This window comes from Strix aluco, chromosome Z (assembly GCF_031877795.1).
Source record: "Strix aluco isolate bStrAlu1 chromosome Z, bStrAlu1.hap1, whole genome shotgun sequence".
NCBI lineage: Eukaryota > Metazoa > Chordata > Aves > Strigiformes > Strigidae > Strix > Strix aluco.
Window position 1 is genome coordinate 92,737,576 of NC_133971.1, and position 22,578 is coordinate 92,760,153.

A 22,578-nucleotide genomic window follows, 5' to 3' on the forward strand; every position below is an offset into this window, starting at 1 on the left:
TGTCCATGATGCTTTGAGGTCACTTGTCCTTGGGTTCGGAGGAACCCAGTTTATTTGTTCTTTAATCCCCAATCGGTTTATTTGTTCTTTAAATCCCCACAGACGTTCCTTTTTTTCAGTCTTTATACAAGTTAAGTTTCTGAGTAGTAGGTTATAACTTACAAGGTAACAGCTGCAAAAGATCCTGTGCACCTGGGAATAGGAAAAAAAAAAAAAAAAAAAGATAAAATGTTACCAACACTAAGCCTAAGTTTGAGAGGTCTTTACAGAATTACAATATTTATTTACAATCCTTGAAAAATGGATACATGTAAGTGACCTGCTCCAGAAGCACCCTCTGAGACTTTGCTAGTATCTCTAGAGTTAATGTAGAAATACTCGCATTAAAGATGAAATGCAAACTGTAACTGACTGAAGTACAACTAAAGGCAAGAAGACCTGCTGTGGAAAGGAACACAAAGCCCAACGGGGGTAGCTGAGAAACACAGAGCATTAACTGAGTGGCTGTTCTGCAACACACAGTGTCCTTCACCCCCCCGGTGTATCGTGTGGGTATGTATGTGCACACACGGTTCTTCTTGAGGCAACTCCTTTCTGCCTGGCACATTGAGAACGTGAAATTGCTTCTGAAACAGCATAGTTGCGATTCTCTGCTTGACTGATTTAGCTTAGCAGTTAAGTAACAGCTAATCTTTCAAAAGCACTAGGGCCTACTTAGAGAAATCCCCATTGTCTGCAGGGATGGTGTGCCACTGGAAACAAAACCAGCGTGAGCAATGCATCCATCCTTCACACTCTCAGCAAATAAGCAGGAAACGCTGGTAGCTGTGATGCCAGCACCGTCCTTGCAGGGATTGTCAGCTGATGAAAACCCGATGCTGGCAACACACGGTGCCGTTCATCTGATGCTGCCATCCTCAGGCAGACTTTTATCGTAGATCAGTGCTTTGGACAAGGCGCTTGGGGCAGGACCCGCTGCTTCTCATCTGGGGAGGCGTACTGCTTTTATTCAGGATATTAATATCACTGAATTTATTTTAAATCAGTGCTCAGATTAATGTAGACTCAACTGGAAAATGCTGGCAGTCAGTAAGAAAGTATGCACAAGAGGGCAAAACAGACCAACCTGACGCTTAAATTAATCTCCTTATCTCAGTAGGCAGAGCTCAAGGCCACAGATACTGGTTATCTGGTTATTCTATACTTACTTAAAAACATTAGGAGTATCTCCTTCTTCCAGAGCTCAGGCAAACCTCCGTCACTTATACTATCAAGCCCTTCTCAGATGCCCCAGACCTTCTCTTGAATACCTCTGCTTTGTGCATTACTAAGGTCTCTATATATAAATATCTCTTTTTTTCTAATCCACCCACTCCACCTCAGAGCGGAATCCACAAGCCAGGTTTTGTGGCCTGACACAGTAGCAGGGCTACTGGCTTTTTATCTCTCTGTCTCCAAGCCCTAATCTTCTTGTTTTACCAGAAAAAAAGAGAACATCATTTAAATGTTAAAGCCTTTGCACCCAAAACTGTAATCTCCCAGGCCACTGATGATGGAGAGAGTGTTTCTGCTAACTGAATGCTCCTAAAAAACACTCCTGAAAAATGCAGTGTTGGGTTTAGGAAGATCCGGGACACGGGAGCAGCGTGACTGCCGTCTGCAGGAGACTGAACCACAGAAGACAGTGTCGGTGTAGTTCTGTAAAGCTCCCAAAATGTACTGCTCTTTCCTGGAGTTGAAAAAGCTCCGTTATGGGCAGAAAACTCCATCCCTATTTGCCTGTGTGTGAACTGCATTGTGAATGCCAAGGTATTTCCCTTCTTCCACTTGAAGGTACATAACCTCGACACCACTTTGCAGTGCCAGAGGGTGCTCAGGCGATTAGGCCTGGAATCACTCTACTCTCAACATTACGTCCTACCCCGACGAAGCCTCATAATTTGTGTTACGTGCCAGTTACCAGCTTTAGACCACAGCATGACACCTCCACAGACAGAGCTTTTAGACCAGAATTGGTAACACCACACAACAAAACAACTCTCTTAATTCTTGCAATGCCTGCAAAGAGAAACATGACGGCCAAGTCAGGCAGAAAAAAAATCTCTTCTTTCACAAGCTTACCTTTAGCTTTTGCTGAGGTGTGCACCGAGCTTTTCTTTCCTGATCAAGCTTGCTGCATAGGGAATCTGCAACGACACAGAAACAAAGCCACTGCTTTAAGCCAAGGTTTGGCTAACAAGACATCTAAGCTGGAACCCCTGCAAATGAAAGGTTTTGTTTGCCTCCCTCTATGATTTTAGGAAACAGTGCCTTAAATTAAAGGATTGAGCTATTCACAGAACTGCAAGAGTGTTGAAGCAGAAACAAAAATGGCCCAAATTAAAACAACAGATAGATTTTACAATCCAATGTAAAAGACGTCTTCCGATGTTTTGTTTCTATCAGTTGCTGGCAAAAATAAAACCACCGCCCGTTCTGCTACCTGTGTGGTGACAAAAATCAGCTGTCTAACACAGCAGGCAACACACCCTGATCTCTGCACAGTGAAAATATAGCAGGCTGGGAGTACGAGACTTCTTATATTTATATCACCATAATTAGGAAGTTCAGAATAGTTATCTCTGACTTGCACCAATCTGAGGGAAGCCACTGAAGTGGAACAAATAATTAAAGAAAAACAGAGAACACAGGCATATTAGGGAACATAGTTATATTTAGAAACAAAGTGGGATGATGTGCCCACTGGCTACTGGGAATAGGGTATGGGGCTGCACTTTTTCAACACTGGGCCTTTAGAATGCAACAGAACTAAATTGCTCTGAGATTTCTCCATCGCTGGGAATCCAAGCAACTGCAAATTCACTATTCTTTGATGCTGCCTTTTGGAAGGACCATTGGAGGAATTCAGGTTGGGATCAGAAAAATCTATGTCCCTATACTCACAGGTGCTGCTGCACACTGAGGTGACCTGCTTCTACTGTCAGGCACTCCAGAATATATTCACAAATAATGTCAAGTATGTTACTGCAAGCTGACAAATAGGCCGGGCTGAAGTCAGGAGCAAGGCCTTTAAGCTGCACAAACAGCAAAAGGAACAGACAGGCAAACACACAGAGGTCACGTGAGCCGCTCCCCACACATAATATACTAGACGCATGTGAATTTGCATCCATATCCACTGACTATACACCTAACATGCATTCTTGTGCATCCCTGTTGTGGTTTTAATTACATTATGCCCACAGCATGTGAGGATGCTTGTGTGAGTTGAGCTCAGCATGTCTCCAGACTGGCATAAAGTGCAGTATCCTCAGTGTCATCTCCCTCCATCCCTGCCTGCCTTAACAAGGAAAAGAGCAGGGAAAGCTCAGGATGAGAGGGAAGAAAGGGGCATCTGCAGCACAGGAGCTAACCCTTTCATCTCTCGGGAAAGGAGGTCAGTCTGATTGAAAGCAGCAGTACCAGGAAGCAGCAGTGTCTACAAAGATGAGCCATCTGGCTGAATGAAAGCAGAAGCCTTTCACAGAGGCATGCCACTTCCCCCACGACACAGCCCTGGGAAAAGGGAAACATGTGTGCACAAACTGAGAGGCCCAAACCACTGACGACCTGAAAAGACCCAGGACCCAGGTGTTTTGTCTTACTACTCTTAGAACCCCTTTCACAGAAGCTAAGTGCTATCAGGAAGCTTGCTGACAGATCCCCCCAAAAAACAGAGCTCTCCCCTCCACCAGGTCCTTGAACAGAACTCCCTTCCACAGCACAGTGTTTGCAACGGCTGGAAAACTCCTCTCCAAACTGCAGCAGAGAGGAGTATGCCAAGAAACTGTTTACCTGATCACCCATCTCCATCTTTTAGATTCAAAAAGGAGCCACAAACAAACTGCCTGAATAAGCATATTTCAGCTGAGACCCATGATGCTTCCCAACTGCTTTCTTCCTCTCTCCCTCTCACAATGGCCAACAGGCAACACCGGTTTGCATGGCCGCCAATTATATAGGACATCTCCCAAGCTGTACTGACCTAGATAATACAACGGGGTACATTCTGTCAGAAATTAACTGTTCTTAATCCACTTCTCTGCTATATTTGGCACATCAGCATCTTTACAATGTGCATTGGTTTATCTAGTCTCCGGGTAATAAATTAAACTGGGAGACATGGGTGTTCAATAGGGAAATCACTACTTTCTTCATGAGTTAAATCACCTATACTGTCATCTTCTACTTTTGTCATTGGAAGAGCATATGGTAACTCCAGTGCTGCAGGGGAGCAGTATTTAGGGCTCTCCATGACCATACAGTTTTGCATCCATGGTGACTACTGTGATGCGGGATAGGATCAACACTCAAATGGGCATGAAGATTCAACACATGGCCCTTATCATAGGATGCACACCCCTGCCAGCAATAAAAGAAGCACAGATAGTTCAGTTTTAAGTAGCAAGCAATCTGTTTCTTAAGACTAAGTCCACATTAATAGGAAATACATCACAATGGGAGAAAGACCCAATGGCGGTACTGCACTTCTCTTTGGGGTTTTTCCTTCAGGCTAGTCTGGTCCTGGGTACTGATCACCCATTAAGAGCTAAAGCACACTCCTATGTGCGTTCCTGGAACACATTCTAGTTGGTTTCATCCAGAAGGAATCCAGTTTGCATGATCTGAGTCTGCTCCACAACACAAACCAAAGCACAGATAAGCAGATAGGATTGGGGATTAATTTCTAAAGCACATGTCTGATCCCTGTTACACTTGGCCATCAAAGAAGCTTCTGTACACCATCCTCTTTTGGGCACTTCTCCTTTGCATCCCATCTCTAGGTGGGGTACACAATGACACATCACATTGCTTGAAGAAGGGATCTTCAGTACCCCAAAGCACTATTATCTGATGTGCACCTAAAGGTATATAGTTGAACAATTTTCATTTCCAGAGAATGCACTCAAGACCTCACTCAGAACACTCAGCCCTTCCAAATGCAAAGCATATTTATGCAGGGAAGGAGAGAGATGTGCAGCTGAACTGCCACTGGAAAGCTACAGTCTGCACACGGTGCTTCTGGGTAGAACAATGCATGGGATTAAGTGGCAGGAAAAGCAGGCACTGAGCCTTTAACAGCTGGAGGAGGAATCTAAGTGCCAACGGCATACCCTGGAGCACCAGTCTCCACTACTGCCCTGTATTTATAGCTGTGTGGGTTGAATTCAGACACTCTTCCCTCCAGAGTGGGTAGCGGCATGTGCTCAGGGCAGCGCACTGCTCTGCACAGGATGCAAGGCAACAGAGTCATGGCTGGAGGATGCAGTCTCCCCCCTATGTATTTTTAAGTAATGGAGCACATTAATACCATAGAAAAAGGATTGTGCACGCAGGCAATAGCAGAGGCTGGCTTGCAGCTTTCTGGTACATACACATCCATTTTTGATCAGAATTTCTGCAGAAAGGAAGCTTTTACTTCTGTTTTTAATGACCATTAATTCTATAAGGCCTCCCTTTTCTTTAACTTTTGAATTTACTGGAGAAAGATGCTCCATCCTATTAACCCAAGACATACCCAGATGGACTGCCAAGATGCAAGTTTCGCTCACCTGTCTTAAAAAAGCACACACTGGCAAACAAAATTCTGTTGAAAACTGTACTTGTCATCTCACTTTTCTGTACACAGTCAGGGATGTGTATGCTACCCTCAGCATCAAAAGGTCACATTCCTAATTTGTACCACTTAACCTGGAGAGAAACTCCACCAAAAAAATCAAACAAAGATAACAGAACATATAGAAACAGCCCTGCAGTATCATCCCAACTGCTAACGCACAGAAGAAGAAATTAATGAGAAAAAATATAAGTATCTCTCTGGTTTAGAGGGGGCAAGGTAATGAAATGTGCCTTGCAGTCTGCAAGACATGGTAAACACAGTCCTAGAAATGCTCTCTGCCCTGCTATTTGGCTGTCAGTGGACAGGCACTTCAGCCCAAGATGCAGCTTGAGAAATCCAAGAGCCATTCTGCTGAACCAGTGTTTGCCTCTAACATTCTTGTCAAGGTCAATCAATCCAGCTGGACCGCTTTAAGCAGAGGACCAAATCAGAAATCCCAATAAAGCACTGCTATTTCCCATTTCCACTCTTCAATACGGAATGACAGGCATGCAGTGACCAAGGTCTCTGCACACAAAAATGTGGATATTCCTTGTATAATGAATACCTTAGTTGTACAAAGCACCTACTTTCCCCAGACAACCTCAAACAGGAGTAAAATCTACTGATGCTTTTCTTAATTACAGTAGGACCCAGAGGAAGATGATCTCATACCTCTGAAGATCTACCAACATTACCACATGGTAGATTTTTTCTTCTTTTAAACATTCCCTGTGAATCTGTAAAGATCAGGGTGAAAGATGATGCAGAGATAGAAATCAGTTTTGCAGGTAGATAGTTCCTGATTTATTTTACTGTCTGCCTCTGAGAACAGAGTTGATTCAAAGCAGCCCTGAGAGTAGACGGCCATCAAACATCAGAGGAGTTCCAGCTGGATCCAGTTCTGAGCTCTGAACATTATTATCAGCCCAAACTTAGGCTAGTGAGGAGGAATTCAGTTCACTGCAGTATAAATAAAGTTTAAAAACCCCAAAAAAAATCAAACCAGCACTTTCCACTTGAGCTGGAAAGACAAGGGACTGCCTGAGTAATTCTCATTTCTAGCATGTCTCAAAGAACTGCTGCCTTTACCCCTAAGTAAAATTAGTGGGATTGCTCACTACCTGATCTTAGTTATTTAAACTACAATGGCAGGGTGATGAACACCACCTTTTCCTGATGGATAGGTTACAACTGTGGTCAGCGCTTCCCAAGAACCTACAAAGTACTTGTAAGGGACCCCGAAAGGAAATTGAGAAAAGCTAGCCTGTTTGCAGGAGCTGAGATTTGCTGTGTGCTGCTCTACTTTTCTGTGGCAATGTTTTAGAAGGGTTCACAAAAACATAAAAGGATAAAAGAATCATGATGCTGGGAATGCTGCTTCTGATCTTCCTCTCCCACCCAGAAGCTAGGAACAAAGTTCATGTTCTTTAAACTCGATCCACTAACAGAGTTGCTCAGAGGAGAGTATCAGACAGATAAGAGTCTCAGAGGCTGACTCAGTACTTTGTTAGGCTGGCTGGGCTGTCCTGACAGACAAATTCTGGTCACGTTAGACCAAACCCGACAACTCTAAAGGCAGGTGAGCTCTTCTGAGGCTGTACCAGATGTTAGAATTTACCCCAACCTGCTGGGCAGCAATTTCTTCTCAGTGGCCCTTTCTGTACAGCTCAATAATAGAACCCAGATGATCTATGCCTGAATCTATATGTAAAATCCATATTTTACATATGGCCTCCAAGTACACGCACTGTACTTAGCCAATCTGGGAGACTACACTGTGAAAGAGGAAGACGAGAAAAATGCATTCAGTGATTTAAGATCCATTTTCTTGTTAAAGATGATGATCGGTTGCTTCCTGGCACTTGGCCGAGAACTTGGCACAAACAGGTTGTGATACTTCCTGGCAGTTGCTCTAGACACTCTGAACAACTCCTTTCTCAACAGAAACTGCTGACGGCCGCACAACGTCCCCCTGCTCCAGCTACCTACCAAGCCAGGTTGTGCCCAAAGAAGCCAAACATCCATCGCAGAGGATGGAACAGAACACAGGACCCACCCCCCATTTTCCCAACGATCTGAGCCTTGCTCCTGACTTTCAGGAAGCCATAAAATATTTTTTTTTAAAAGTCCGGAGTGGACAGAGCATTAAAATAAAAGCCCATTGATTAAACACTGCTTTAACTGAGGCTTTTAATGAAGAATATTAAACGCCGCTGCGGGTGTAGTGGCGGCCGGGGAGCGGCAGAGGGCACCCGGAGCCCACGCCAGCGCCCCCAGAGCTGCCACCCACGCCGCGGCTGCCCTCCACGCGCGGCGATTTATCATCCCTTCTGCAGTGCAGCTGCACAATGTGACCCAAGAACTGGGAGAAAGAAGCGTTACGTTCCGCGTTCAGTGCTGGGCAGGAAGCACTGAAGCAGTCCTTCAAGCAGTCCTTTCTGCATGGCAGTCAGGTTATGGTGGGCGTTCGCACTACGAAGTTTTCAAATACAATTATATTTGGTTGGTTTTTTTCATGCTTAGCTTCAGCTTGTTGCATTCCAGACATCTCCGACACATCAAACACAGCAAGGCAGTTTATTTTAAAGTCTGACTACTCAGTTATGCACCTTGAAGAATTCCAGTTCAGGGAGAGTGAAACCATCGTTCTGGCAAAACCTGCCTCTGGTACCCACTGTTACAAGAGATGCCTTCATCATCATGCACAAGTCTTCAGGAAGGACTGGTTTAAGTTTTGTAATCCTTCAGCAGTGAGAAAAGCCAAAAGAAACTGACTCTGTGCACTTATATTGTTTGTAAAATAATAAAATCAATTAAGCCAAGTTCTGTGGCTAGTTGTACCAGTAAATTTTGTGTTTAATGCTACAAAGCTATGCACCTATGAAGCTCTAAGTAAAATGAAGATTTAAGCATGCATTAAACACTTCTGCTTTTCTCTTTGCACTTCTATATTAACAAGAAAATTAGGTGTGTGCAGCTCCGTTAAAGCAATAGTACAGTGTCCCAGGCACATACAAAACAAAACCACCTGACCCTGTTAAAAACAAAACACAACAACCAAACAAAAAAATCAAAAGTAATCATGCTTTTTGTGTATTCTGCGCCGAAAACTTTAATTCATCCATGCCATAAGCCAAGAAGGCCAAAGGAGTTCTATTGTTAGCACGTTCAGCTCATTAATCTTAATCCTAGATATAACCATGCAAGATACATTCACATGAATGAATTAAAGTCACTGCAGGGATTATGACATCAAAAGTGCTGACTCCATTTCAGTTATCCACCAAAATATCAGTGAAGATTTCTGCACCCATCTTAAATAAACACACTTGTTATCTGCAGCAGTGTCTCAGTTCCTTCTTAAGCAAACATCCTTTTATCGGTCTCACTGACACACAACTTGCCTCACCGGTATCAGGAGGCATACCCAGATGCGAGTATAACGACTTACTGATGTTTTGACAACAATTGTATTAGTAATAATTCAACTCGGGTAGCCACACTGAGTGATGAGGTCCTGAATTGTTGGTGCAGTACATTAAATGTTGAAACTCTTCTCTGTAAGTACATTCAGGCAGCTCTGTTTGATGATTACATGACTTTTAGCCTTTCTCTAGCATGCATCAGTAAGTGAAAAGGGTGTGGATTACATGATCACACTTCTCCTGCCTGAGAAAAAGCACTACACTGAACCTTGTGATTTCTCCACTTCATGTAAATCAGAAAAACCACCACAGCTGGCTCGCTGGAAGTCTGGGATATCCAGTTTCAAACAACTTCACAACCAGGCCACAAAGTGAATGGCAGAGATGATCCATTCTCTCCCTGGGAGGGAGAGTGAGTTCGCTCCAAGCTGGGCTGATGCAAGAGATAGAGGCTGAAGTGGGCCCACAAACTTTCTGCTTAAATGTGCTTCACAGCAGGAATCAGACAGGTGACCTGCCTCAAACCCAAAGCAGCAGGGGAGGTATTTTCCAGGATGGCATCCTAACTATCATGTTCTGTGACAATGCGATTCACAGATTGAACCGAAGTCCCTGCCTGGCATCAGGAGACAAAAGGGAACACAGTAACTACTGGATGCATTAAGGGAAAAGAGTAGAGACCAGCAGCAAAAAATCTCCAAAGATGTTCTGGACTTGAATTTCCTCCATGAACAACCTCCTCCAAGCACCCTTCATCTCTCATTGAAATCTCTGAAGTCAGCAGGAACAGGGAGCAGGAATGTTCGGTAGCTCTAAAAATAAGTCCACTCCTAAATGCCTCTAAACATAGGTGCACAAGTTTGACAGTCCTGGCCTTCAGCTTTATTTTTATGTCCTAACCCATCAATTAGAAAATGATAGCACGAGAAGGCTGGACAATGCCTGTCAGGGTTTGTGACAAGCACAAGGAAACTTTAGATGCTCAAGCACAGGGCTGATTCAGGTAAGGGGGGATATTTGGCAAGCCTGCCTCAAAAAAACCCCTGTTGAGTAACGTCAGACTGATCACAGAAAAAGCAGTGGCAAAACAAGCATTAGCTGCCAGCCTGCCATTCGTTACGATGCCCTGCTCTTAGAACCACGCTAAGCAGTTTCTGAGTAAGAAATAGCTTCACATACTCCACACCCTGTGCTTGTACTGGATTAAGTATGTCAAGTTTTCAAAACAGCACAGTTGTTTGCAATGATCTAGAGTTGCACTAACACACACATGCAAAATCCCTCTTGATTTTAAAATAACAAGCAACAGACCAAACAGCAATGTGTGCCTGTACTAAACTGTGTTTTGGCAACTCGATCCTTTACTGCTGAGTTAAGCACTTCTTCTAGTGGCTGAAATTTGAAAAAGACAAGTCCTAAGGTTTATTTGCCAGTGAGAAGCTGGCCTCGCAGGGATTCCCTACTGGGGGCTGCGAAGCACCCCTTGGCAACTCATACAAGGTAGAAACATTTAACTGCTTAAGGTTTACTGATTCAGTCCTCACATTTCTCCCTGAAGAAGCACCTCTCAGTGTTGAGTCAACACATTTGGTTCAGTTGAAACATGAAGACCCATCTGGTTACTCTATGAAAGTAAATCTCCAGGTAATTAGACTCTAAACCAGCTGAGAACTGCATGCTTACGTCTTGCTAAGTATGAGGTAATATGAGCTCGGTAATAGTACATCTGCATGGCTCACAAAGGAAAAGTTTGAGGAGTGCATTTAAAAAACATAAAAACACAGCCCATAACATTTTCAGCAGAGAAGGCAAACTTACAATTTGTAGCTGCTGTACCATTTCTTCTCTGTATGCCAGTTCCCGCTTCATCTGATCTTGAAAATTATCTATAAGGGGGAAAAAAAAAAAAAGTAGATGTGGTAATTAAAGCAGAGACCACACAGCAGAATTCATATAAATCAAATTACATCAAACCCAATCACTACTGAGAAACCGTGAAGCACTACAAAGCCCTTCACCCAATTAAACACGTGCCTAATAAAAACTTATCTAGTAGGAGACACTACAAAAAACAGAAAAACAGTGGAAAAATTAGATTCAGCTACTTCCCCAATTAGTAAATGTAGGCTGCTAAGTTTCTGTTGCTAGCACTTATTCCCACAGTTATTTTTGTCAATGGACAAGACTCTGCAGTCATTAGTCAAACTTCTACCAACACTGAAGAGAAAAGCAAAAACTGTTTTTCTTTGCTTTGGCATAAATATGTTGACATCAATAGTGATGTCCAACATGTGAGAAGAGAAAGCGTTCAAGGATGCAGCATTTGATTTGTAGTTTCTAACATACTGCTGATGGCTTTGAACAAAAGTCCGACTAACGCTCCATAAACAGTGATCTGGAACTCAGAAGGGAAAAAGTCTTTGAAAGAGAGATCCTGGAGAGCTGGCTTACAGCACAGACCAGCCTTCCTGCTCCAGTAGCTCCTCCTTCCCCTATTTTCCCCCTCAGTAACCATTTCAGACAAAACTTCATTTGGTAGAAGATTAACTCCTGGTCTGTGTTCTGTAACACTGGTGTTGGAGGGTGGGAAAAAGAAAAATATAAACAAAACCATTGACAAGAAGCAAATAACTTGGACAGCTGCATGATGACCTGGGTGCAATGATGGATTATTAAATGGAAGAGGAAAGAAAACCCATTCCAACCAATATAATTTTGATCTGGGAAATAAGCCTGTCCTGGACCATCGAAGCAGGAAGGTGAATGCCATCAGGAAACACCATGGAGCACTTCAACTCACAGAGCTTGGAGAAGGCAACTACAAGGCCAAGGCAGCTAAAATGTTTGATTTACAACTAACCAATTAAAAAAGTTGAATAGTCATGCCAGTTGCTGGGATACTAGCCCAGGGCCCAGGAAGCCTGGGTTCAATAGCTGCTCTACCAGACTCCGTGTGTGTGTCTCTCCATGCCTCCCTTCATCATCACTAAAGCAGGAATAATAGCACTGCTTCATCTGCCAAGTGCATTGGGAGGATTAATGGATTAAATGACTGTGGGGTACTTCAACAGTACAGTAACGAGAGTCACAGAAATACCTAAATTGCAAGGGAAAGATTTGAGCCCAGGTGAGAATGAGAAGCTCCTATTAATACTCTGTGTGCTGCCGCAGTGCTGGGAGCTCACCCACTGCCAAACCAGCTGCACACTCTCACCACAACCAACACAATGAGCAGCTGTGGCACAAAACAGTGGAGAGGAAAGACGTACCTCGCCTGTGGGGAAACGGGATGTGTCCCCATCAAGTGTGGGCACAGGAAGGGGCTGCAAGAAGGTACAAGTGGGCTGAGGTCTGTCCTGCTCTTTCACACAAGAATTTTGCCCTCTCTGAATGATGAGTGAAAGTTATTGTTTAAAAGGCAAGGAGGCACTTCAGGACAACAAGAAAACAGCAATGAAACAAAGAGTGAGAAAATCTGTCAGGCTGAAACCATCAACAGTTCAGCATGGCCATGTAGAAAAGGATGTGAGGACATTACCTTAATGAAGTTCTTCAGATTTCAAGTAAATGCTCATACAATTTTTCAGCCTATTCCCTCTACTCCAACTCAACCAGAAAAAGAAGCTGACAGAAATAAAGGTTTGCAACTCCTCTCTTCGTAGCCCCAAAAAAGCTGTGCAGTATAAAAAGGTGCCCGCCTTCTATCTTGGTCACTAAAGGCTGATAGAGCTGTGCTAGCTACTACATAAGTCCTCCAGTTTCGCTCCTAGTAGGATATATGGAGAAATTTTCCTTCTTTCAACACTCTCTTCCCAGCTGCCTCTTCACAGGCTCATCACCTCTCAGAACAAACAGCTCAGAAACCCTGCTCAGTCCTGCACTGCCAATGCCCAAGCTCACCGTGGAAATGGGGTGTTAACGGTACGGATAGCGTTTTTTCCGGCAGCATTTATCTGGGTCTGAACACTTACAGACAAAGCCATAAGCAATACCCAAGAGAAAAGATATAAATATTTAAATAGTTTCTTAACACAAAATTAAATACTTTAACTATCCAGACTATGTCTCCGCCATTTTATTACCACATTGTTAAATGCAGCAGGACAAAATGCATGCCAGCCGACACTAAAGGTACAAACCAGCGGGGAGTTCTGGGAGAACATGCTGTCACCATGCACAGGTGCTCATATTTCTATCAGGACAGCAAATTCTTTCATTTTCTTCAAGCAATCTGATGTTTTTTATTTTCTTCAAGTTTTATTCTGCAAGTGATCTCTGCATTGAGAGATCTTATCTACAAAGAAAAAATCTTACCTGCAGCTTTCAAGTAAAATAGAAATAAAAAAAATAAAGGTGCAAACAGCAGAAGGTCTGCTTTTTTTTTTTTTTTTAATTATCACAGGCTACATTTCAAGCAGGTCTAGCCACACAGAAGTGAGCAGCATAGTACTGCTGAATGAGCTTGCAAATAAGATCAGTTCTCATTGAACAGTGATTTCCACGAGCAAAAAGCATGGAAACCAAACACCACGTACAAGACTGCATAGCACTGCTGTGGGTGGCAGTTTGATGCTATTAATCTGTAACACCCCAGATGTGCTCAGTTCCAAATGTGAGACCCAAAAAAAGGTGACTTTGGAGTTAACTCCAGGTAACCCAATAGGAACATTTCTAGAGAGACACAGCGTTACCCTCCACATCTCACACACTGCTTCCCTCCTGGAAGAGGGATGAATTTCTCCTTTTTAAAAAAGCTTGAGAAGACTTGAAAGACAAAAGCTTCTTATTTATCTACAAAGAGTACAAAGCACGAGCAGAACCACCACCGCCCACCGGAGTGAGAATTACCCTGGCAGTTTGTCCCTGTCCCCAGCAGCTTTAGGGATGGGACAGAGATCCATTCCCCATGGTCACTCAGCCTGATGCTGCAGTGAGCTGCACTGGGATGTAAAGCCTGTTACCTGCCTGCTCTTCCCTCCCTCCCACAGCCTCGGATGTCTCCAAGCCATTACAAATTCACCAATATAATTTTAACTGTACCTCAACTTCGCTTTAGTTGGATCTCTGAAGACTTCTCTTCCTAGCTCTTCCCTATCCAATACCACCACAAGCACTTAGTAACTTGGGAAGACTGGCAAAACAAATAGTTTCTAATACCTGACTTAAAGCAGCAACCCCGTCTGGCAGCAAGACCCTGAACAGACCTCATCTCTTTTGCTGAAACACCTACTGCTCTAGAGGGCAAATCACACTTACCTTGGATTTTACACTTATTTGCTTTACAAAGACCCTTTTTCTTGTGTTATTATGTGTGGAGGAGGGGTTTTTTTGGTAAATCTAAATCTGTAAATAGGTTTTACGGTCACTTGTATATATTGTTTATAGCACACTGTCTGTTTTCTATTTTAATCCTGAAGAAAATTGACCACTACTTTGTGGTACATTGAAACCACATATTTTTCAAGCGGGCGTACAGAGTCGCCACTTCCTTGGTCGGCCATACGTGTTCTTTTCTTTTATTTGAATTGTATTTCATGTGGTTTAATTGCAGTGTTTATTTACATGGCAATGACAGAGCATTAATTTTACTGTAGAAGAACAAAAGGATAAATGAGTGACCTGAATGGCAAAACTCCAAGATGCCATTTCACCAATACCACACATCAGTGTTTTGATCTATACAAATTATTTGAAAATTACCTCACTCCCAAACCCATGTAATGACTGAATTTATGCTGAAGGATGAGGTTATCCTCCTTTCATTAATATCTGTATCACCTCAGGCAGCTCTTCTCCTTTATTTATGAAGCTGTCTACATCTTTTGATATTTGGGCTAAAGACGGGCTCATTCCCAGAGTCCTCGTACTTCCTTGCTTCCCTGAACTTACTCCATCTGAAGCTACAGAAAGTGGAAAAATATATTTTCTTTAAATAATAGGAAAATGCTGTCTGGGTTCATACCTTTTCCTGCAATCCAGGGAGGTGCAACATTCCTCAGCTTGCAGCAGTAGGTTTTGGTTGACTGACTTACCTCAGGGGTACTGGAAATACTATTTTTTGTCCCTGTAGTTCTTATGACGGAACTCAGAGGACTAACAGAACAGACAGTTTCTGAACTCTACAGGAAACTATGATAAACCAGCACAAGGGCATTTTGTATTGAGTGCTGGACAGGCATTTCAGTCATGCAGGAGTTAAGAGAAGTTAGCAAATGGCAGAAGAGCCTGAGAATAAGTCTGGGAAGGTTTTAAGGTATCTATCTTGGCTTGCTGTGAGTCAAGTAACTCTGCAACGCTCTGTCCACGTATAGTCTCACAGGAAAACAAGGACAAAAAGGGAAAGTTTTAAAAAGCAGAGTTTAAAAAAGAACCCACGACATCAAGATTAGGAAAATACTGAATGGAGATATTGCCAGACCTCCCTTAGACTGCATGAAGAAGTAAATGGTGGGCTCATGAACTGGGGGACTGTCCGGGCAGGTGGCTGCAGAGCTGTGACAGCCAGGCATGGGGAAGCCTGTATAACAGACTGATCTCTGCGTGCTGCTGCATTACAGATGGGCAGAGAGCAGTTGGGATGCCCTGATCACTCCAGATCTGTACGCTACATTCATTGCACGTTGGAGAGCCCTTACCGTGTCTATTACCTTGCCCCAATATAGGTGGATTTCTCCTGGAAGCACACTTTCCCCTGTCGCTGCCAGTGTAATTCAAAAGGCCTCAATAGGTCTTTTTCCATATCCTTGTGTATGCAGTTTGACTTTCTGGCAGCTTCACAAAAACCCTACTAAGTGTTCATTTGGTATTCTTTTATTTAACACATGCCCAGGACATTCCATCCACCCTGGATAGTAGCACCCTGCTCATCAGCCGTGGTGAAAGGGCCACCCAAATACCCCATCTCAAGAGGAAAAATTCAAACAGGTCTTGCTACTTCTTAAACACAGTTGAAATCAATACTCCAGCATCAGATAGAACCACCTAAAGATCACTATGAAGTACCCTGTCTTCAAAAGCCTCCAAGAAGCCGGTTAAAACCACTCACATCTCTGTACCCCAAGAAGCCCCAGACGTGTTTCTGTCCACTCACTGTATGCAATGGTATCAAAACCAGTAAAATATACACCAAAATAGACATCCAGCTTCAAATTTTCCCTACAAAAGACCTGCTTGGGCAGCCTGCAAAGCCACAGCAGAAGTGCTATCAACCTCAGCAGAACTAAGCCAAAGATCCTGGCAACACAACTGAGAACATACCTCTTCCATTTTAACAATCTGACAACATCCAACCACCCACAAATAACACCAAAACCACAGATATGTGTCTTACTGAAGACTGGGAAAGACGCATTTCCTTTCAACACCTGGAATTCCTGTTCCAGTCTCCTCCGTAAGTCAATCTGTTCAAACAAAACCTTCTGGAGCTCCTCTAACAAAGAGAAAAGAAAAGTGGTTTGCTAATCTGTATAAATAATTCTTGAAAGAACAGTTGCAGAGCAATTCATTACTATAAGACAAAATATTTTAGCAGTTATAAAAAAAAAAAAGTGTTGCATAGACCTACAATAGATTTTGTGCAGAAAGCCATGAATATAAATCAATGTAATATATTATTTTAAAGTATTATATTACAGTGTCATGTATTGATTGATATATATGCATTAATCTCAATTATATCCACCCAAAGGTCCATATATTATTCATATGTTACTTGACAAGCTTAAAATATGGTGCAGAACAAAAGTGCCCCCTATTATCCTCATATTCTATTAAAACAAAGAGCAGTTTTATAATGCAAGAGGCCCTTATTTATTTTACCTTTCCCCATGTTTTCTACATCCTTCTTCAGAGAATGAGGTGAATTGGTTTCTTGTGTGTGTTCACCTTAAAAAAGCGAAAGGAAAAAGTTATTTATTTACTGATACTGGTTTTCATCAGTATTGTCCTTACGATGCAACTGCTTCAGAGAATCTGGAGAAAAAAAAAGAGAGAAAAAAAATACGCAGAAAGAGTAAGATTGAGGTTTACCTACATATCTCTGCGCGCATAGCACAAATGTTTGCAGGATTTGTATTTTCTTACAGTTTAGTAAAATATCTACCTACACCACAGCCTCCTGCAGACAAGACCCAATGTCTCCTCCATACCTAGGAGAGCTCCTCTTGCACATCCTCTGACAAACTGATCCCTGCTTTCCCTCTAATCCCTCCTAAAGATGCTCTTATCGGACAATGACTAGGAGCAAGCTGAGAGAGCGGTAGAGCTTTCTCTACAGTCTCATCTCCTCTCCTCACAACGGGAAGTCCGTGCTATCCAGCTGGGCAGGACCCTGTTCCAAAATCCACAGGCAAAATCGTTTTTGCGCCAGCCTCTTTGCCTTCATCAGCCCTTTAACTTCATCATCTTCTAGCACGGGCTTGCTGTAACTGGATATCATTTATATCCAGCTGAGATAAAACTGACATTAGTGGTATTTGCATCTAAAGGATACACCTCTGAGGTCAACCAATTCAGAGACTTCTGTCTTAGGTTGCTCACGTAACTTTTAATCATATAAGTGGTAAAGAATTTTCTAGATAACAGAATTTGACTATTTCTAGATATAGTCATGCTACTTCTTTCAGCTTTTTTCCTTTACAAAAATAAAATAGATCTTCACAAGGTGTTAAGTTCATCTGGATGACAGTTTGACTTAAATATGAACCTTCTGACAGAAGCTGTTATTTTCGTTATCCTCCAGAACTATGAAATTTTCCTCTAATTTCTATCAATAGGGTTTTGAAACAAAAAGCTATGAAAAACAATGTTTTTAAAAGAAATGATACCACTTTAGTATAAATTAATGGGAGATTTTCTGTTATTTACAGCCCAAGTAGAAATGGACTCTCAATAATTAACAGAGTATTTGGTAAAAGAAACAGTTATTGAACTAATTGGACTAATTCTTGTTTTAGTCCAGCCAGTAAATACACATCATTAACTCTACTGATGAGTCGTCACAAGACAGACATACATGTAAAGCTACTCATGTTTTTATGTACTTGGAGGAAAGAATCACAGAGGAAATACCTTGGGGTTTTTTTGAAAATAAAAAGCCAGAGCACTGAATAGGTCACCACAGGTAAGATAGCAGCTACTTAAAAAATTCGTACTGCCACCATGCATTTGATAGCAGGTCATCACAATAAGCTAATTTTAAAGTGGGAAAGTCTTGGTTTATATGCTGTCAGAAATCTTTTTGCGAAACATTTATTTCTGTTTTTAAAAATCAATGTATATATCTAATAAACCTTGAAGTCACAGGATATGAAACATATCCAACAGCTATGCATTTTAGCATTTGCATTCTCTTCATTCCTTAAAAAAAAAAAAAAAAGCAACCACTCATTCAGGCATATACATTTACACAACTGATATGTGGTGCCAGCAATTCCATTTTAAAAATCTGTTTACGTTAACACAATGATTAAAAAAATCATTTTTGTAAGATATTTGATATTAAAAAAGTGTTTTCTACAGGTAAATTGTCTCACTACACTAAAATAAATAGCAAGCTTAAAAATACACCACCTTTTGGGCAGTGGTTTGAGGCATTTCCGTAATGTAAAATGGTCTTTTTTTTAGTTACCATAATTCTGTTTTAAACAGGATTGCAAACAAAAGAAGTATTTTGCTACATAAATTAAAGTACACAAAATCAGAAAGAAGGAATTTAAGTTTAGGAAAGGTGTTTATTGAATTATAAATACTAGCATATTTTTTCCAACCCATTTCTTTCATTGAGTCATTCTTTTCTGAATGTTTTATGTGAAATTTTGAGGGATAACAGACTCAAGACTGGACTCTTCGAGGGGGAGGAAGAAAAAAGGGGAAGAGACTAGATCCTACCACAGAGCATGGTGGCAACATAGCTCTTTCCCTCTTGCTCGGTTGAGCTTTCAGGGCCGTATGGTTTGAGGCTGCCGACTCGCTGGAACTGAAAAAACTGCACTGAAATGAAAATAAGGGCATATAGCATGAAGAATGACTTCTCCAGCCTCTTCAGCCTCCCTACTAAGCTACCGGAAAGGCATATTTGAAAATCCCCCATCCTTGCCCCCTGAAATAAGTAAAGAACAGGATGGGAAAAGTGAAGGTATTTCAAGGCAAAACCCAGCATATATGGTTTTAAACAATAACTGCATTTTTAAACTTCTTTCTGATGTTCAAAAAAAGCCTCAACATTATTATCGTTAATGGTAATAATAATCCGATGGGTTTCACCTTTCCAGTCCCCCTGAAAATGATAATCAGGAGCCTGCTCTTCTCCGTTTTTCCATACTTCCCAGAGGCCCCATCACGCGTTGTGTACTGTTCTACCTTAATTGAAAGGGAGGAGGTATTGAATATTTAACCAGCTTCCTTTCTCTTAAATGTTAATTAAAAGCTAAATAGGTGTTTAAAAACAAACAAACAGAAAGCCCAAAGAATTTTAATCAGTCTAAGAAAAAAATCACTTCCCCTTCTAATAGCTCCACCATAACTCTCTTGGGCCTTGTCTACACTCGAACTTGTAGCAGCATCTAAAACAGCAGCTCTCAAAGCTGTGCAGCCCCCCAATACAGCCACCTAGTTTTCTCTGAGAGACCTATTTCAGTTTATTCAGAAAAATCAAACTATAGCTAAACCGTCTATTGGCTAGGGGGAAAAGGGGATGAAGTGTCCATAGCCAGTTTGCACTGTCTCAGCTGAAGGTTTTGGTACATCTGTTCTTCCCGATTAGCTCTGGTGCACAGGCATTGTTATTCTGGAATAAGGTACATGGGTTGTCTTTTACGCAAACAGCTTTCTTAACCTGGAACGTGAACATCCACCCATGGAGGAAAACTGAGTAGACACAGCTCAAATTACTTTATCAGTACTCTGAAAACGAGAGGTCCCAATTTGTACATTGACACAACCTCAGCTCTTGTGATGCCACCATTTTATTAGCTCTACACCCACTGGATTAGTTAAGATTTGAATTTTCAATAAAAGAAACAAACAGAAACATTTCTAAATTTACTCATCCCAAAAGACATACACATTGCTGTCGCTGTACAAAACCAAACCAGACATGGCCAGGTTACCTCTTCATGCTGTGCCACCCGGAGCAATCTCCTGCAATCCTTTCTTGAGAAGCTCTCAAAGAGCTCTTCAAACAGCAGCTAAAAATTTCCATGCTGGACCAGACAACTCAGCTACATCAACGGGCAACTGACTTGCCCAGCGCAGAGCTCCGATGGACCAGTAATACAACTCCGTTCTCCTGAATCTCAGCCCTGTGCCTTGTCCTCAGCCCGTTCCTTCTACAATTCTCACTACATCTGCAATGCCAGCCCACATCAACCGAAATCATCCCCTTGCCTGTGTCTCAGCATCGGCCCTGTTACTCCAGGACGTTACTTAAGTATTGCAGAGCGCACCATGTCTGCCAGCCAGCTCTGCAGCTCACGCCTACCAGGTGAGCTTAACCATTATGGAGCCCACAGCATCAACGGTCTACCGTAACTTAAACGTCCACCAGTATTTTTAACTGGAGAGAGCGCTGTCTGCAGACATAAAGACTGCAGCAGTGAAGATGTGGGTGTCTTCTGGGTATAAGTATATATATATACACCCACGTTAAAAATACAGGCAGATGTGAATCGGCAGACTTTCAGAGCTCCAAAGGCTCCATCTGTATTTGAAATTAATTACTCGCTTTAAGACACACACAGTTCTTGTGTATGTCCTGAAGAAATCCTACCCTTACTGAAAATATTCATGCATTGTGCATATTCATGCCGCTTTTTGGGGGAATAATCAATAGGATAATCAGGACTTGGGAAAATATGCCTATTTTAGGAAACCCAATAAGCATCTTTAAAGTGCTTTTCTGTACTGGGGCTGATATACGTGTCTTACAAAATCTAGCGCTTCAAATGTTGATTTGCCCTGAAAGCGGTTTAAGTTTAAAACAAACTAATTCTTTTTTTGCACAGATAAAGCCTCATTTGTGACTTCCATTCAAAGTTTAAAGCACGAACATCCAATTAAAAAAGATCTGCACTGAAGTGCTAACGGAGAGAACAGTTTCAGGATTTCAAACCAAACATTGAAATACTGTGACCAACTTAAAAATATGAAATGTTTTAGAAACAAATCAATTGGCTTTTGGTCTGAACCTTATGCGTATATCTAGGAAGTATTTCTTAACTTTATTCTAGAAGCATGAGAGCTAGAAAATTTCTAATTCTTGCTTTGTTTTAAACGGAAGGTAATATTCTCACCAGATTCCAGAAGATGGGGCTTTAAAAAAAAATAAAATACACCTAACATTGTGAGACTTGCAAAAAATAAATTCAACAACATTCCACCTTCTTTTAAAAATTCAAAGAGAGCTCCTGAGCTCCTCAGTAATAGCAGAAGAGAAAAGAGACAGGAACAGTAAATAAGGACCTAGTCCTACAGTCCGCCTGAAGTTTTGTCTGTCGTGCAGATCCGCGTATTTATACACAATCTTATCTATTAATAGGCAGTGTTGGGTCCCACATCTGAAACTTCGCATTGTCTTCCCTCATTTCAACATGTAACTTCTTCGCTTTTTTGCAAACAACTTCCGTAATAAAATATCATGTCATTTAACTTCTGGATCCAATGCTTTACCACTTATCCCAGTATAGACTACACAACTGTCCAGTCTGCTATATATAATAAATGTCAGGGTGTTTTCAACCCTCTACAAAGTACTGTAAATCTACAGTAATTGCACCAATATTTGCAGAATTATTTTGGGTATATGTTTGAGAGTAAATGAAAGAAGAACCTGGTTCACCGTTTCTAGCCTGAATTTTCCTGAAATGCCTGCCAAACCATCTTTTACAAATCAAAAAACAAAAATGGGAAAATTGTAACAAGATTTGAGACGCTAACTTCTAGCTGTTAACACCCGATTTTAGATCTCCCCTTTCTCAATAAAATAGATAAAAAATTAGATTGGTTGGGGAACAGCTTACGGAACTCAACCTCTGTTTAAGAAGACGCCGTATTTGCAAGGCAGCCTTCCAACGCTGTGGTGTGCCAGGCACACACAGCTCTTCTACCCTTCAACTCCAGCTGCTGAAGAAGGGTCAGGATGGCAAACCACAGCTCTCCCTCACAAAATGGACCAGTTACATAAGTTAGACACAGTTATCTTTCAGAACTGCCATGGGATTCTGAATCATTTCAAGCTCTTTTCGAGCACTGCCTGACAGCAAAGGAAGGGGATTTTCACCGACAGTTTAACGGCTATGCAGGACGAACGGCTATGGGATCTTCAAGCCCATATCTATTTCAACCTCGGAAAGAGCCCTCTCTCCTTATTATGAATTTTCAAGTTCATTGGCACATTGAGAATAAGAAGCAAGCACACGCACTTGCAAACAATTGTCTCTGGCACAGAAAATACTGCTTTTGTTTTAAGACCCTCTTTACTAGGTTTAGTTAATAAATACAAGTCCACCTCACAAC

General features: G+C 41.9%; 1 protein-coding gene across 1 annotated transcript in view; it reads right to left on the reverse strand.

Moving 5' to 3' along the window:
* Positions 1 to 65: 65 nt before the first annotated feature.
* SKOR2 (SKI family transcriptional corepressor 2) overlaps positions 66 to 22,578 on the reverse strand; it is a 27,901-nt gene continuing 5,388 nt past the window's right edge. Inside the window, exons 4-8 of the mRNA XM_074812679.1 lie at positions 16,885 to 16,950; positions 16,397 to 16,495; positions 10,885 to 10,952; positions 2,122 to 2,186; positions 66 to 192 (exon numbers count right to left, since the gene is read on the reverse strand). Coding sequence (XP_074668780.1) covers positions 2,124 to 2,186; positions 10,885 to 10,952; positions 16,397 to 16,495; positions 16,885 to 16,950 — 296 coding nt within the window. The 3' untranslated portion in view covers positions 66 to 192; positions 2,122 to 2,123. The remainder of the gene's footprint in view (positions 193 to 2,121; positions 2,187 to 10,884; positions 10,953 to 16,396; positions 16,496 to 16,884; positions 16,951 to 22,578) is intronic.